The sequence below is a fragment of the Rana temporaria genome, chromosome 2 (genome assembly GCF_905171775.1).
Source record: "Rana temporaria chromosome 2, aRanTem1.1, whole genome shotgun sequence".
Taxonomy (NCBI): domain Eukaryota; kingdom Metazoa; phylum Chordata; class Amphibia; order Anura; family Ranidae; genus Rana; species Rana temporaria.
Window position 1 is genome coordinate 488,407,330 of NC_053490.1, and position 18,988 is coordinate 488,426,317.

Here is an 18,988-nt window from a genome sequence, read left to right on the forward strand (position 1 = left end):
GGTTGCTGAGCAGGGCCATGTGTACGTCTCATGTGTACGGCATCAAAAAGAACATATATTATGAGATGCGGAATCCAACCGGGAGATACGTAGACAATACGCAGACGGAGCTCATATATGCTGGCAGGGTATAGTATAGCCCACCTGTATATAATGCCCATAGAAGGATGATCTAGGCAAGGCGATGAATGAACAAGCCCCTGGGAGACAGCCTATTGCTGTGCACCTCACCTTCTGGGTCTGGCTCTCCATCCCCCCAGCATTCTGTAATCCATCTGGCAGCTGCACAAGCATCCTGCCCTGTAAGTTCTTCCCATGCGGCTTATCAGCATCACATGAGCTGAGCGATTCTTTAGGTTTTAAATTGCGAGTTGCCATTTGTCCATTTAAAAAAAATAAAAAAAGTACTTATCTTCTACACTTAGTTGGCGCCCCTTGCTGTCCTTTGGCCCGGATTCAGAGAGCAATTGCGCCTGCGTAACCATAGTTAGGCAGCGCAATTGCTTACTTGCGCCGGCGTAACGAATGCTCCTGATTCAGGAACCTCGTTACGCCGACTGCAGCCTAAGATATGCGTGGCATAAGGCTCTTATGCCTGCATATCTTAGGCTGCATTCTTGCGATGGCCGTTAGGTGGCGTTCCCGTTGTGCTCAGCGTATAGTATGCAAATTGCATACTAACGCCGATTCACAGCGTTACGCGAGCCCTGCGTACGCAGTTTACGTCGTTTGCGTACGGCCGTTTTCGCGTAAGGCTGCCCCTGCTATTAGGGGCAGCCAATGTTGCGTATACCCGTCGTTCTCACGTTGCGAAATTTTAACTTTTCGTAGTTTGCGTAAGTGATTCGTGAATGGCGCTGGACGCCATTCACGTTCACTTTGAAGCAAATGACGTCCTTGCGACATCATTTGCCGCAATGCACTTCGGGAATGTTTCCTGACGGAGCATGTGCTCTACGATCGGCGCGGGAACGCGCCTAATTTAAATGATTCCCGCCCCCTACGGGATCATTTAAATTGCGCGCGCTTACGCCGGGCATTGTGCCGGAGCGTCCACGCAATTTACGGAGCTACATGAATCGCGGGTAGTGCAGAAAATTTGCGGGGGCGCAGGGCAAAAACGGTGCCCTGCGCCTACGTAAAAAAAGCGCATATCTTACTGAATCTACCCCACTATGTTTTAGAGATCACTGTAAACTCAAAGTAGAGCAGCCTGTAGTGGAACTGAATCTTTGCTACTCATAATGCTTTAATAGAACATCATTTTTTTTTAAACTTTACAAAATGTAAAAAAGTTTTATGGACTTTTGTTTCTTATCTTTTGAATATCCTGTTTTGTATGCGTACCGGCAATTTATTTTGAGCACCTGGTTACATGTTATCGCCACGCATCCTCTGTTTACAACATTCCTATATATATATATATAAAAAGCGGCAAACTTTTGGTTGGCAGCGATCCAGTTAGAACTTGCCATTAGTTTGAATTTCCTCCTTGTAAAGAGACTGTAGCAGCACAAGACAGAGCTGTACTGATCTCCACAGCGGGAGAGTCAGATCGCCATTGACCCATAAAGTCTCCGCTAATAACTCAGGTCTATGCAATCAAGCAGCAAGGGCCATGCCATAGATCATAATGACAAACGTCTGCCAGCGTGACTTTGTTAGAGGGCAGGATTATCTCTCAAATCAGACAGGTGACACATAATGCAGACCGCGGGAGGTGTGCTGAAAAACTGCAGACTCGTTAAAATAAGTTAAAGTGGAACTTGTCATTTTTTCAACTTTCCATCCATTAAATCTTCAGCCCTTGTTGTTTTAACTTTGGATAGTAATTTTTTTTTTCTGCCAGTAAATACCTTATACAGCCCACTTGCTCTTTGTCTGGTCATTAGCCTAGGCTTATGACTTCATGCACAGCTCTCTCTCTCGTGAGAGTTTGCCAGGAAGGGATGAGTCATAAGAGGGCCAATGAGAGCTGCAGGTGTGTGTCTGGGCAAATCCAGGAAGTGAACAGGCAGCAGCTTCAGCTGCCCACAGTTAAAATGGCTGCAGCCAGACTCAGTGGAGGGAGATTTCTGCAGCATATTTGGCGAGTACAGAATCGCAGTATATATAAAATACTATGCAAAGTGGTTGGAGGGAAGCTTCAGAATGGCAAAGATGTTTTTTTATTACAAATTATGTGAGCAGACTGCAGTTTCTTTTTAACATTAAGCAACATCTTATGCAAAACAGAGGCAGTCACAGTCCATTTGTCTGTCACTCAAGAGGGACAATATTTTTAAGGCATGCACTATTCCTAAGGCAGTAATAAGGTTGCAAGGCAAAGCAAGACTGACCTTTCTTTGTCCTTTGGAGTCACTTTGACAAGACGCAGTGGGGAAAAGACTAAACTGACTTCTTTGTAAACACTTCTGAGCTTTCTCAATAAAAAGTAGGGCAAAGAGCAAATATGAACGTTCAGCTATGGAACCCAGATTACAGAAATCACACCATGTTCGTTGAGCAGGCTTAAAAAGGGATTGTAAATAAACTATTTTTTTTTCTGAAAGAACATGTTATACTTGGGCCTCGTACACATGATCGGTTAAACAGAGGACAACGGTCTGATGGACTGTTTTCATCGGTCAAAACCGATCGTGTGTGGGCCCCATAGGTTATTTATCCATAGGTTACAAAAAAAGAAATCTTGTTTTAAATTTAACCGATGGATACCCAACTGATAGTAAAAAAACGATCGTTTGTAGGCACGACCATCGGTCAAAAATCCATGCATGCTCAGAATCAAGTCGACGCATGCTTGGAAGCATTAAACTTTGTTTTTTTCAGCACGTCGTTGTGTTTTACGTCACCACGTTCTGACACAAATCGTTTTTTTAACCGATGGTGTGTAGGCGCGACGGACCATCAGTCAGCTTCATCGGTTAACCGATGAAAATGGTCCATCAGACTCGTTTGTACGAGGCCTAACTGCTCTGTGCAATGTTTTTTTACAAAGCGGCCCGAGCCTTCTCTTCTTGGGTCCCCTGCACAGACTTTTCCCCGTAATGCACAGAATGCATAAAACGGCAAAAAACCTTCTAGCTCTACAACCACTTTGACCACTTGCTCTATACCCGAGAAATGGCTACAGTACGGCCGGCTAGCGCGCCATTGCACCCGCTGCAGGGTGCGGGAGGTGCACTCTGTGATAGCAGTGACAACTGCTGATCACAGCTTGAGGTAAAGAGCCAATCAGCGGCTCTTTACCACGTGATCAGCTGTGTCCGAACACAACTGATCATGGATGTAAACAGAAGCCAGTTATCGGCATTCATTTCCTCGCGCTGACAGCATAGGAGGAGAAGAGACGATAACCGGCTTCTCTAAAAAGGGACATGTACACAGATTATCGGTGTCCTGATCAGTGCAGTCCCAACAGTGCTACCAATCCTTGCCTCCTTAGGTGTCACCTATCAGTGCCACTTGCCAGTGCCCATTAATGCCCCTCAATGCCACCTCATCAGCCCACATCAGTGAAGGAGAAAAGTTACCCGTTTATTATAAAATTTTGCAACCTATGAAAACCTTCCCCCCCCCCCCCCCTCAAATTTTTTGGTCTTTATTCATTTAGCAAAAAAAATTTAAACCCAGTGTTGATTAAATACTACCAAAAGAAAGCCCTATTTGTGCGACAAAAAGGCTTCCCTTCCCGATTCCCTCACTGAGGATGGCGGTGGGGGCAGCCGAGAGACGAGCGATTGCTTGTCTTCTGCTACCGACATCGCAGGCACCCAGGACAGGTAAGTTTCCATTTATTAAAGCGGTGGTTCACCCTAAAATGCAAGTTTCTACCATGAAATACAGCATAGTAGCGTGAGCTACAGTATGCCTTTATTTATTTTTTTGGCGCCGTACTCACCGTTTAATCCTGGAGATAAGTTTCAGACTCCCCGCGGGGAATGGGCGTTCCTAGTCAGAGGGGACAATGATTGACGGCCAGCTATGGCGCGTCACGCTTCCCGAGTAGGACTCGGCTCTTCACGGCGCCTGTGCACAGACTAGGAGCTGACTGCGCAGGCGCCGTGAAGAGCCAAGTCCTATTTCGGCTATTTCCGTGAAGCGTGACGCGCCATAGCCGACCTTCAATCATGTTCCCCTCTGCATAGGAACGCCTACTAGACTAAAAAGTAACTATGGGATTAAACAGCGAGTACGGCGCAAAAAAATAAAATAAAGGCATACTGTAGCTCGCGCTGGTAGGCATGTTAGAAAAAAAAAAAAAAAAGTTTTTTTAGGGTGAACCCCCGCTTTAAAAGTCAGCAGCTGCAGTATTTGTAGCGGCTGGCTTTTAATAATAATAAAAAAAAAAAATTGCGGGACCTCCACTTTAATGTTTATCCTTTCATTTCTATTTTAAACTGAATGGGTCGATTTACAAGTTGAGGGTTCACATACATTTTAAATACTTTCTTAGAGAAAATTTTGCTCCAATTACACGCCAGCACTGCTCACATGAACCAAAATACTGGGCGTTGAGTCGCATGATCTCTGTTGAAAAGAAAGATCAGAGTGACTGATCCTCCCCCTGGAACAGTACAAGGATTGTTTTTATGCATTGTGTGTTCAAAAGAAAAACATATTTTTTTTTTATCATTTGAATTTATAGTACTCAGTAAATACATGGTTGGTATTAAAAGAATAGCAATCTCGAACTATATAAAACATTTAAACAGTATATATTTATGAGGATGACCATCTGTGTCCTATAAAAAGGAATAAAAGAGTCACCTTTACTTTTTCCTGTTGAGAGGTCCCCCCTCTCTGGTATGACCGACTACTAGACCAATTTAGATGTGAAGAATGGAAATACTTAAAGTGGTTGTAAACCCTTACATGTACCCAGTGAAGGGACCATCTTCAGGCAATTCTCTTCTTTACAGCCTTGCAAAGTGCAGAATTGATAAGCTTGTCGGAGAGTTTAGAAAAAAAAGCAGAGAGCTGAAGTTACACTCTGCAGAGCTCAGGGAGGAGAGGTCTGGGAGCTAATTGGAGGGAAGAGACCCACCCCCCCTTCACACAGGAACAGAGCTAAGGTCGTCAAATCTGCAGGAGGTCCCTCCCCTGGTCACTATTTTTCTCTTGGTGTCAGGAAAACTTGTCGGAAGCGATTCATGCGGATAGCAGAGGAACGGCGCAACAGACAGAAATGGCACTTGGAGTTCTTAATTGACACAAGTACACACTATAGAGGGATATAAACAAAAAACAAGTATCTCTTAGCTGGTCTGATATTGAACTGCTGCAACCCAAACTTTGCACAGGAATAAAAACCATAAAAAAGAAGAAGAAAGCGCTGTTCCTTTATAAATAATATAAACACGTGTGACCATAAACTAACAAATTGGATAAATAAATCAAATCAGATTGAGTAGTTCCCCTGACATAAATACAATTATTTACATGAATTTGCTCTGATCACAAAATCAAGAATAAAAGTGTCCAAAAAAAAAACTCTAATGCCACGTACACACGACCAGTTTTCCCTTTGGATAAAAAAAAAATTGATGGTTTTCCAGACGGAATTCTGGCCAAGCTTGTCTTGCGTACACAGGATCAGACCAATTTCCGCCCTTCCAAAGCGTGGTGACATAAAACACGTACGATGGCACTATAAAAAGGGGAAGTTCAATTCCAATGGCGCCACCCTTTGGGCTGCTTTTGCTGATCCTCGTGTTAGTAAAAGTTTGGTGAGAGACGATTCGCGCTTTTGAGCCTCGTGCTTTTCAGTCCGTTACAGCGTGACGAATGTGCCATCTCCATTACTAATGCTAGTTTTACCAGAACGAGCGCTCTTGTCTCATACTTGGATTCCAAGCATGCGCATTTTTTCCCTGTTGGAAAAGCATACAGACGAACCGTTTTGCCGCTAGGATTTTTTCCCAGATGGGAAAAAAATAGATCCGGCTCTCTTTTTTTCCCTGTTGAAAAAACTGCGATGGAGCATACACACGGTTGGAATTTCCGGCCAAAAGCTCTCATCGCAGTTTTTCCGATGGAAAAAACGGTTGTGTGTACGAGGCATTAAAGGGTATAAACAGGTGCTCAAATAATAATCAATGTGCCAAGTGAAAGTCCATAAATCAAATCCACACACTTAATGAAAAATCATAGAACAATAGCAAGTGTGTAAAATGTCAAATGTTCCACTGTGTTCAAACAATGAAAAAGGTGCTCCATCCACAAGAAAAGGTTGGCCTCTTACCAGACACAATGGATCATGGTAGCTTGTGAAGGAATAATCACAGGTGTGGAAGTCTTAAATGACGTGTCTCCATATGCTTGCCGGGATAAATTCCATCTATCTAGTGGTTCATGCTTGAATTTTTAAACCTCAATGTGAGTGTAGTAACCTTTATCAGTTTTAATAAAAAGTTTGGCCGACACACACCATGGGGTTTCTCACTTTTCTATATATCAGTGGTCATCAACCCTGTCCTCAGGTTTTATGTATTACCTTGGGGAGATGCAGACTAGAATACTGCAATCACTGAGCATCAAATTATATCACCTGTAATGCATTTCAGTTATCTTGCAAACCTGGCCTGTTAGTGGGCCCTGAGGACAGGGTTGACGACCACTGATATATATGATCTCTGCATATATGGCGTTTATCCCGGCAAGCATATGGAGACACGCCATTTGAGACTTCCACACCTGTGATTATTCCTTCACATACCCTGATCTCTGTAATAGGGTTCCATTGTATCTGGTAAGAGGCCAACCTTTTTCTTCTTGACGTAGCACCTTTTTCATTCTTTGAGTACTGCTGGAAACGGAGTGGAACATTTGTCATTTTACACACTTGATATTGTTATATAGATTTTTCATTAAGTGTGTGGACTTGATTTATAGACTTTCACTTGGCACATTGATTAATTATCTTTTTTTTTTCACATTAATTATCTATGCACCTGTTTATACCTTTTATAATTTAATTTTTTTTTACACTTAGGGTCCTTTCACACTAGTGGACCGTTCGTCCGTTCATTACAAGTCCGTTAACGGACTTGTAATGAATCCCTATGGGATCGCGTCCGTTAGCGGATGGAGCATCCGCTAGCGTCCGCGTCATCCGCTTTTGCGAACGGAAGAAACCCTATTTTTCTTCCGTTCGGCGGAACGGATGCAGACGGACAGACGGTTCCGTCTGCATCCGATCCCCCATAGGGGAGAGCGGAACAGAGACAGGGCGGTCTCTGCACTGTGTGCGGGGACCGCCCTATCCGCCGACAGCTCAGCGGGGATGACGGAGGATCCCCGCTGAGCTTTGGCGGACACAGAAACGGTCCGCTCCGTGTGAAAGGACCCTTAATCTTGATTTTGTGATCAGAGCAAACATGTACATTATGCATTAATGTCAGAGGAACTACTCAATCAGATGGATTCACTTATCCAATTTGTAACCTTAGTTTAAGGTCACACGTGTTTATATAATTTTTTAAAGGAACAGCGCACCATTTATTTTTTCGTATAGAGGTATATGCTTTGTTAATATTTCATGTCTGAGGTTTACACCCACTTTAAAGACATTTTGTCACTTTGAGCATTCAAGTCAACGATAAGTTTTCCAAAAAGACCAACCCGAAACCACTGACATACCTTACCCACCCTCAACTCTTTCATCTGAGCTAGGAGCTCAAGCAGTGTGTAAGCTCCATGTCGCATGGTATCGGAGCTTACAGACATATGACTGGCTGATGAGGTCCATGCACTGCATACAGGTAAGAAGAGGGGGCCAGTCTTTTGCCTCCCCACAGCTGGAAGAACTTGGTATTTATTAGTTATGGCCGAAGACTATGAACCTGTAAAAAAAGACTGGGTGAAGATGGAATCGCCAGCGATGGAGGGTAGCACAGTCATTTATTAGAGGGGATGGCTTACTAGGCAAGCGCGACATGTGCAAGTATAGCAAAAAGCTCCAGGGACCCAATTGGTTTATAATAATTTTTTTTATGGCAGTTTACTTCCACTCTACATTATCTGTCTTGTATTTTCACAATCACCTAAAAGTATTTTACAGGAAATAAGAATGCAAAGGAAGATTGGAACTAGGCAGTCATTTTGTGCTATGACAGGTTTTAACCTATAACAGGCATATACCAGTGTTACTGAACAGTACAGTCAAGTACTGCAATACGTTTTTAGTAAAAAGTAAGTTTGGGGGTGAAGTATAAAAGACTTACATTGTTCTTTGCTGTAATGCTGATATCTTCGTTGTGCATCGGGTCTAGATTCCAAGGCGGAGTTCTCACTCGACTGTGATTGGCTGCTACTGGGCCACAGCTGGCCATGGCAGTAAGCAGTCCTAGGATTCTGAAGAGAGTTGCTTTGTTCCAGGACTCCCTGTCTACAGCTAGACAGGCTGCGTGCTCCCGCGTCCAGCCATTTCTCAGAGTAGCGGGGTACCTGCGAGTCATACTGGGGAAGGAGGGACCGGTCGTTCAGCTGCCTGAACTTATAAAGCTTTTGCTGGGTCGGTTTGGAACACTCTGTATCCACATACAAATCTTTATTCTGTGCATACTGGACAATCCAGCCGATCTTTTTGCTCAAGATGGTCTTGACCTCCTCATAGGGACTTTTGGTGAGTTTGGAACGGGAACAGTCTTGGTTTGCAATCTTATGATATTTTTCAAAACAGTCCTTGTGCCCCCGTACAGACTTGGTGTGCAGAAGATCAGACCTGGGGAACCCTGGAAAACAAAAACCAATGTAAATATATCGCTCTGTGTGATAACCAAAATCATTTTCTTTTCCATACAGAGGTCCGATGATGAAAAGGAAAAACAGCCTTTAGAACAAACAGAATGATGGATATCTTATCACTGATGAGCAAAAGCTTTAAAAATAGCGCAACTGTTCAAACATCAAAAAAACAGATAAAAATTACCGGCAAATGCTATCAGCCACATGTTTTCATTGTATAAACATGCATGTAATGCTCCAAATCTTCTGCCATGGCAAATACATAACAGCTTGTTAGATGTGCAGACAATGAATAAAAGATTAGTCCACCAAAACATATTATTTTAGCCTTTGGTACAAGCTAGGGATGGATCATCAACCCGCTTCTTAAAGTGGTAGTAAACTGGGCAAAAAAAATAAAAATTGGGTCCCCTGTAGGACCTCCAGCAGCACACTTTCGCTTCTGCCAGGGATCCATCTTTACCAGGTCTTCCTTCGGGGTTTGTGGGCTCTGGCTATTTGAATGGCCGGGGGCCATGAGGACATCACTGCAGCCACAGTGCTCTTCTTTCCACAGCATACTCGATGCCCGGAATGCAGAGCTTCACTGCGTGGGTAACATCATCAGCTATTGCAGATGTGTATATCTCCTGAACGTGCATACAATTCATGGTGCCTACAGGTAAGCCTGATTAGAGTCTACTACCGCTTTAAAGTGTATTCATTCCCACAGGGCTCAAATATACATCACTGGATGGCTGAGGTTTCTATGCCGAGTGTGCGAAGACAGCTCTCGGTCACCACTAACGATCAGTAGCCAGTGGGACCAGCTCCTGATCATGTGACCCTTGTTACAGCCAATCAATCATGTCTCATGATCGGTGATCCTTCCTGCTTCCCTGTGGGTACAGACCCTAGTAAAGGCAAGCTGGGCAGGAAGGGGATATATCTCCATTCAGATGATACTGTCAAAAGTCTTGTGAGCCGAGAACCTGTCGAGGCTTGCCAAGTCTTTAGTCACAACTCTTCTATTGTCCTAGGGTGACATAGCTGTTCCTCCTTAGATTCAGTACAGCATTGTCACCCCAGGACAGATGAAGGTTTATAAAAAAAAAAAAAAAAAAACTGCTGCCACATCCAAGTACTGTAAAGCTAAAATAGATTCAATTTTTGATCTCGGGTATAAATACTCTTTATTGTAGTGCTTCAGCCAAAAAAGGGTCAAACCTCTACCTGCCCTTTGTTGCTGTGCATCTCCTCATAAACATGCCTTTATATATTGTAATAAAGCATGACCAGAAAGGAGTAGAAAGCAATTTAGAGTGGTCAGTGGAACTAGTATCCCTAATGAAAAATATCCTATTTCTCTGCAGTGACGACCCACATTTTTGACTCCTCTCCAACTTGGAAATGTGGCCATGTTACAACCTATATGTGGGTACAACATGGCACATGGTCACGACAACATGGCACATGGTCACGACAACATGGCACATGGTCACGACAACATGGCACATGGTCACGACAACATGGCACATGGTCACGACAACATGGCACATGGTCACTACAACATGGCACATGGTCACTACAACATGGCACATGGTCACTACAACATGGCACATGGTCACGAGGAATAATTAAGGCTGAACATTACTCTAGAATCCTGTGGGCAACAAAGACGTGTTAGACTTGGGTGCACAACTCTACCAATTTTTAAACCGCCCATATTGCTCAGTTCTCCCATCAACACTGACTGTGTTAATGGGGAAATCCCTCCCATGCTACCATTGTGTTCTCCCGGCAGGAGACGCTGCCCCCATTGGGAGAACACAGCGATTACTGCTAGCGGCTAGCAGCAAGGCCACAAAATGCTACGTTAGCGTAAAGCAAGAGGACTCTGGGTGTATTGGCGCTTTAAATACCCAGAAAATAAATACAGATTTGAATCTGGGTTTCTCCGTCCCTTCTCTCATACATTAGATGAGTTACATTTGAGTCATTTCATTTTGCAAGCACATGGGGCTTTATTGAGGCGACTATTGAAGATGCCAATATTTTACATTGTTTATGCACAAGGGTCCCGAGCGGTGAACTTTCTTTTAAGGTTGCACTTCAAGGCAAACACTGAAAACTATTCTTCCAAAGAATTATGGTTGAAAGTACTTATACAAACAGCACTGGAGGTTCTTACTGGAATCGCCTGTTTGCAAATGAAAAGCTTAGTACCCAGGGCTTAAAAAAAAAGACTGAAAACATTGAAAGAATTTCCCTCTGAACAGGCGGCTTGTCCTGAAAGCAGGTAGGACTGTGGAGCAGAGATAGGATTGAGAATGTTTTAATTTCACGCTTATTAGCCGATTTCACAAAGGGACGTGAAATTCTTGACAGGGCTGGTGGACATGAAACGTTTGACGAGAGGGAATGTAATGTAAAATTAGGTCACTCGTAGTCTTAATACTGCATGAGACTTTTTACAAACTTTAAATAGTGTTACTGCCCATGTATTATGGCTGGAAATCTATAATTATTGGTTTTCAAACCACTCAACACACGAGCAGAAATATGGCACATCGGTAATGACTGATCACCAACACAAGGGAGGACTTACTAAAACTTTTTATATTGCATACTCCTGGCCCTCAGAACCCCACTGAGATCTAGGGGTTCTCAAGTGCAGAGCTCCAGAATGCTTATCGAGTAGCGGAAGGCAAAAGGACCTCAACTTCTAGCCCATCTCAGAGCTATGTCCCCTCTGCCGATCCCTTCACTGGCTTCCCCTACCCCACCATGTAGAATTCAAAATACTAACCATAACATACAAGGCCATTTACAACATTGCCCCCATCTACATCACCAACCACATCTGCAGATATCACCCAAATTGTCCCCTCCACTCCTCCCAGGACCTCCTGCTCTCTAGCTCCCTTGTTACCTTCTCCCATGCCCGCATTCAGGATTTCTACAGAGCCTCTCCCATCCTCTGGAACTCCCTGCCCTGATATGTCTGATCAGCCTCTACCCTGTCCACCTTTAGGAGATCCCTGAAAACTCATTTATTCAGGGAAGCCTATCCCATGCCCACCTAACAACTGTGCCAGAGTCACCCCCATCAAATCGTTCTCTGCAGCCATTACCTTTTGTACCACCACACCCTCCCTTTAGAATGTAAGCTCTACAAGGAGGGCCCTCCTGCACCTTCTGTATTGAACTGTACTGCAATTGTGTTGTCCCCCTATACATTGTAAAGCGTTGCATAAACTGTTGGCGTTATATGAATCGTGTATAATAATAATAATATCCTGACCCTACTGTTCAACAAGCCAATTCCATAGCCTTGGTTAAGGGCTCTACACACGGGCCCAAAAAATAAAAAAAATAAAAAATAATAAAAATTAAATTAAAAAAAAAAACGGGCGGCATCCGCGGGTTCAAAAGAAACCAGCCAACATTTGGCCCGTGTATATGGCAGTTGGTCTGACAGAAGCTGGCCTTCTATTAAAAGGGCATGACCAAAAAAGGTCTGCTGGTCAGAACCCTGATCACCGCTCTAAGCCAATGGTTGAAAACCTGGGCCGGTGTGTTCTTACCAGGGCAGAACACAATAGTTCAGTGGGGAAGATCGATGTACTAACTGTTAGTACATCAGCTCTTCTCTGGGACGAAAAAAAAAAAAACTGCTAGTGTGCAACAGGCTAAAGGTTCTATCACTAGAATGGCTATGCAGGGCTTGGCTCAGAGCAGGGATGGAGAAGTGTTTCTGAGGTAGCGGGAGAAAAACGGAAAGTGATTTTAAGTACACCCAATCTTGCAAAAAACTAAGCAAAAAAAAAAAAAAGAAGAAGAAGAAATCGATAAAATGAGGATCCATAAACCATGTAAGCATTTGTCAATTTGTCATCATGGTGACCGGTTCACCAGGATTTGCCTGGCTTTGCTTTGGGCCCCATATACATTGGGTATTTGGCCCTGATACACCAAGTTTCGGTGCCTAGTTACCAGTGGAGGGCACAGACGGGCAGGCAACCTGGAAAATTATGAGGGGCCAGCAGCTTCTGAAGTTGAACAGGGCACCTAGCGATAAGAATGCTTAGGGTGGCATGTGCCCAGGTTTGATATCCTGAGCCTTTAATATCCTAATCCCTAAAGTGATTGCAAAGGTTTTTTTTTGTATATCAAACATGTCATAGGGGAGCATTCTTCCCAATGATCATCACATTCATCTGTCATGGTTTGTAGATCTAGTATTTTTTAGCAAGGGTTGCCTAAAAAAAAAAAAAATTTTTTAAGGGTTCCTCCCTGTTGAAAAGGTTGAGAAAGGCTGCGATAGAACATTTAACCATTTCCCATCCTGCCCATAGTCATATGACGTCTGCAGGGGGGATCTTCCATCCTGGGCTTCCCGACCATCTAGGGGGCGCGCGCCAGATCCATGTCCTGTCAGGTGAGAGGAGACCGATGGTGTGTTCTCAGAACACTGATCGGTCTCCTGCCCTGGTGAGTCCCCTCCCCCCTACAGTAATCACTCCCTGACACAATTAACCCCTTGATCACCCCCTAGTGGTAACCCCTTACCTGCCGGTCACATTAACACAGTAATCCGTGCATTTCTATAGGACTGATCGCTGTATAAATGTGAATGGTCCCAAAAATGTGTCAAAAGCATCTGTTGCAATGCCACAGTCACGATAAAAAAAAAAAAAAAAAGAAGAAAGAAAGAGAGAGAAGGTGATCGCCGCCATTAGTAAGAAAAAAAATAAAAAAAAAAAGCCATAAATCTATCCCCTATTTTGTAGATGCTATAACTTTTTATAACCTTTGCACAAACCAATCAATATACGCTTAGTGTTTTTTTTTATTTTTTTAACCAAAAATATGAAGAATACATATCGGCCTAAACTGAGGAAAAAAATATTTTTTTTTTATTTAAAAAATTGGGATATTTATTATGGCAAAAAGTTTTTTTTTCAAACTTGTAACTCTTCTTCTGTTTATAGCGCAAAAAATAAGAACCGCAGAGGTGATCAAATACCATGCAAATGTCATTCAAAGTGCGATAGCGCTGAAAACTAAAAAAAAGCCTGGGCAGGAAGGGGGTCAAAATGCCCTGTAGTGAAGTGGTTAAATGTTTTAGGATAAAGCACATAAGATTGTGTGACCTTGGAAAATCATCATATTATAAAAATAGATAGTTAGCCTCCTAAGGCTAGGTTCACATTGCTTCAGTGCGATCATGTGGCACAATTTGGATGCCACTTTGACACACAGTTTAAACCGTACCGGTCTCATACACAGTGTGAGCAGCCATTGGGTAACATCTCAAAGGCTAGAACCCTCGCAGTTTTTGAAGATCTAATTCATTTAAAATGACAATGAATTATATGAATTTGTAGTTCACTAAGCAAAATGAGCATGCCTGCCCTAGAATTGCTCTTTATGTCGTCCTCCAGGAACAGAGCTGTGCAGCCTTGCTGGAAATAGACAAGCAGTTAGCATATTCCTGCCGAAATCGGTCAGCTGGGATTCAGACTTATGTGCTAAATTGGAAAGAGAGAGGATAATAAAGGCAGACAGTCTCTTCCGAGCCCTGAATCCAGCCCCAGGCATGGAATGTGCATCTCCGGCTCAAAGCATATTGCTAAAATACAAGGCTGGAGGCTCGGGTTATCCTTCTGTGGATAGCGGACAAATGTAGCTCAGCAGTTGGCAGCTGGGTAACAGCCCCCCCCTGCCCCCTCTCCTCCAACACACACATACAACGGATTCCCAACTATGACACATACACAACACTGCACAACTCCAATACATATAGACATACCACTCTGTATCACAAAAAGCAGGTCCCTCTTCAACATGGGAATCAAACATATCCACTTGCTTACTGGGTACTTATACCCCCTTCCTGCCCAGGCCAACTTTCAGCGCTGCCGCACGTTGAATGACAATTGCGCGGTCATGCTACACTGCACCCAAACAACATTTTTATCGTAATTTTTGCCACACAGAGCTTTTTCTTTTGGTAGTATTTAATCACCGCTGGGGTTTAAATTTTTTGATAAAAAAAAAAAAATGATGGGCACCGATGTCCCTGTAACAGAAGACTGTTACCGGCTTTCTTCCTCTCTCCTCACGCTGATGCAGTAGACTACTTAATCTTCCTGATATATGCCTGCTGTATCATGCATTTGTATGACAAAGTATCTTGTTCTCTTCGTATTGCTACCTTTGTGTGAAATCCCTGGTGTTCCTGCGAGTTCCCATGCTTTCCCATTAAAAACTGACCACACTAAGCAGGAGAGTACACAAGATTAGTTCTCTAGCTATGCGGGTAACTCAGCCCCTGCTCGCCTCCAATGATCAGACTTGTGACACACTCTTCTGCACAGCCATTCACTGGGAAGCTTGGTGTGCTGCGGCTTCTCTCCCCCCCCCCCCCCCCAGCTTGTATGCAGCTGAGAACTGAGAGAATGTGATCACATAAAAAAAAAAAGTAGTAAATAAATATAAAATTAGATTAGATTAGTATATATATATATATATGTATATATTTTTTTTTTACACACACACACACACACACACACACACACACACACACATTTAATTTCCATTTTAAACTAAATAGGTTGTTTTATGATCGTTAAAGATGTTAAAGATGGAAAAACCAGCATCAGATCCACTCTGTCCAAGTCAAATGCTTCTACGGTGGTACAATGGTCACTGGCTATAAAGTGGCAAACCTCAAACTCAATCTACTCAGATCACACCTACTCTCTATACCAGGGGTCTCCAAACGTTCTAAACAAAAAGGGCAAGTTTACGGTTTTTTAGACTTTAGGAGGACCAAACTGTGGCCAATGGGAAAAAATAATGCCCCATTGTTTCAGTAAGAGTAACTGCGTTCCCATTATTGGTGTAAGTAAAAGGAATTGAAGTCATTGGGCCTCATCGTTGGTGTTATTAGGAGGAATTGCGCCCAATTGTTGGTGTCATTGGGAGAAATTGTGCCCCCTTTATTGGTGTCGGGGGGAAATAGTGCCCCATTGTTGGTATCAGTGGATGAAATGGTACCCCATGGGCCAGGAAAAAAACAAGCAAAGGGCCGCAGTTTGGAGACCACTGCTCTAGACCAGAGGTCTCCAAACTGCGGCCCGAGGGCCAGATGTGGCCCTTTGCTAGCCTTAATCCAGCCCTTGGGGCACAATTCCTCCCACTGACATGAGGCACTAATACTCACATTGACACAAACAATGGGGCACTATATTATCCACCGATACCAATGATGGGATACTACTCCTGCTAATAGGGGGAATACTTCTCTTCCTATTGACCACCAACCCTGAGGCCATATATGTTTTCACTGATGCCGGACCCGTGACTTTTTCTTCCCTTGCTGGCCCCAATCCGGCCCTCCTAAAGTCTGAAGGGCAATAAAGTGGCCCTTTGTTTGTAAAGTTTGGAGACCCCTGCTCTAGACAATTGCAGATTCATTGGGGCTGTAGAATAACAGGAAACTAATAATATACTAAGGAGAGCTAAAAATAAAAGTAAAACAAACGCACAAGAAAAAAAAATATCTTAGAGGGGAGCTTTGAAGCGTGAAGACTCCGACATTTATACCAACAAATGTCACTTTATTGAGAAGGAACCAGTCAGAAATCGCCTGCTCGCTTAACCTCCATTATGTTTGTGCATTTTGTGTTGTAAGTCGCTAAGCATGACTTCAGTCTTTCCGCTCCATCAAGTGACATTAATCCAGCGGAGACTGGGTGCCTTTCACTGCCCCTGGATCACAGTTCCCACAGCCGTTCAGCTAGGATGGCTATACAATAATTTTCCAATTCTAGACATAATAATAGATTTAGAACTCTGAGCCACTGAGAAGTCAAGTGCAAGGCACAGAAAAATAAAAAGGAACAATAAACCAAACTTAGTGAAACACTTAACAAGGTCAAAGAAGAACTCTGATGAGCATTAACATCGCCTTCAAAACACCCATGATAACCTAACCGGATTATAAAATCTTAGGAAAATTACAAAATATTTTGTTGAAATATGTCTGCACATCTGCCTGTATGACTCAAGCCTCATACACGCGACCGGTTTTCCCGTCGGGAAAACTACCATGAGAGCTTTTGGCCGGTAAAACCGTCCGTGTGTATGCTCCATCGCAGTTTTCCCGACAAAAAAAAAAAAAAAAACGATAGAAGAAAAAGAAGAAGAAAAAAAAAAGAAGAAGGAGAACCAGCTCTCTTTTTTCCCGGCGGTCTTTTTCCCAGCAGTTTTCCTATGTGAAAAACTGCAATGGAGCATACACACGGGCTGGATTACCGACCAAAGCTCCAGCGCAGTTTTCCTGACGGGAAAACCCTCTCGTGTGGGGGAAAAAGAAGAAAAAAAAAACTTACCGAGCAGGTTCTCTGTTTTCCCGGTTGACTTTTTACCGCCAGGAATCCCGTACGTGTGTACTAGGCATAAGAAAAGCTTGATTTTTATTTTTGCTCCTGTGTGTGTCCATCCCTTCACATCACCAGTCACACAAGGTGTAGCTTGCAGCACGGTGAAGGAAGGACGTATTCTAGCAGGATTTTGGGCACTCAACTCTTTTAGAAGGCAAGTGGCAAAGCATAGTGACTCCACCAGGGCTTTTACGTGGCCAGAAGCTGGGATCAAACGTATTTTTCATATTTTATTTGTTTTATCTACAATAGTATGTGATTTTTAGTCTTATTTAGGGTGTTGACGGCTCCCAGAAAAGCCTTACGTTGTGCTTTCAATCTGAGTGGTGCAAGCCATAACACAATCTGTCACAACAAAATCCCGGAGATGGAAGCTTTCGATACAAACAACCTTTCTGCGATTCCCAAACTGCGGACTAGTGATAAGTCACAGAAAGGCAGGTTCCACTCGAGCAGTGATGGCAAACCTTGGCACCCCAGATGTTTTGGAACTTCATTTCCCATGATGCTCCACAACACTGCAGAATGCATGAGCATCATGGGAAATGTAGTTCCAAAAACATCTGGGGTGCCAAGGTTTGCCATCACTGCACTAGAGGATTCTCACACAGGCATGTTGCTTCATCGCTTATGTAACAGGAGTCACTTTTGGGCACAGATTGAGCCAGGAGATGGGGTACACATGTTGGATTGTTTTGGCGTGGACAGTGATTTACAGTATATTCCTTAATGCCTGCAAAGAATATTCTATGACTCATTTCTATGCTCAGCCCTGACTAGTGACATGCTAATTGAGTAATGGGGCCTGGAAGACATTCCATTGTCCTTGTGTAAAGGTGTTAATCCAGGTCTGCTCCCAGACCTCTAATTATGTAGGCTAAATACTGTTTATGTGTGGAATGTACTTGTCGGAGGCAGAGCGTCTGTCTGGGAATGTGGATTGGAAGGAGATCATTGTGTGATGGTGTTTTGTTTGTTATGCTGTTAATGAAGGAATGTTTAGTAATTAGCCTTAGTGTGTGATTAGGGGGGGTGGAGATTTCATTGTCCCTTTGAATACTTCCATGCCTTGTACTGTATATAAGTTGAGAAGAAACCATTAAAGTTGTCTTCATTTTGAAACCAGTAATGGAGCAAGTCTCGTTATTCTGGGATGTCTGATGTCTGTTGGACGGTTGGAGCGTCGGATGAGCTGTCTTGGATGGGATGGAAGTCGTAAACGGTGGTGACCGTTACAGCTTACATCTCTAACTGCCCATAAGAACATTTGCCGATTGCCTACACTAGAGCAACAGAAATGTGCCCCAACATTTTTATAGAATTTTTTTTTTTTTGCAAAGGTATGTGAACTAGTTTTAAACTATAATTGGGCTCCAAAGTTAAAAACAAAACAAAAACACACACACACACACACACACACACACACACACACACACACACACACACACTAAAATTTATCCTTTTGCTACAAGAAAAACAAGAGTCTCCAATTGCAGGCCCCACAAATAGCTGTCATGGTCGTGCCTGAACTTAGTGATTATTATTATACATGATTTTTATAGCGTATTACAATCTAAAAGGGAGACAATACCATTACAATAGAGGGCCCTGCTACGAAGAGCTTACAATCTAATAGGGTGAGATAGCTGGGTACTTTCTCTTTTAAAAGGACATGTTGGCTTTAAAATGGAGAGCCAAGCGCTGTCATTGCCGAATTAGATTTTGTTTTTTACAATCCAGTGCAAAAAATGTAGTAAGTGCTACTTAAACAGAACAGATATCTTTATATGTCCCGTGTCCTTTGCAGT

General features: G+C 43.2%; 1 protein-coding gene across 2 annotated transcripts in view; it reads right to left on the reverse strand.

Moving 5' to 3' along the window:
• Positions 1–18,988, reverse strand: part of C2H21orf91 (chromosome 2 C21orf91 homolog) — a 65,822-nt gene that overhangs the window by 10,119 nt on the left and 36,715 nt on the right. For both annotated transcript variants that reach the window (XM_040338810.1, XM_040338811.1), the window contains exon 3: positions 8,226–8,735. In XM_040338810.1, coding sequence (XP_040194744.1) covers positions 8,226–8,735 — 510 coding nt within the window. The remainder of the gene's footprint in view (positions 1–8,225; positions 8,736–18,988) is intronic.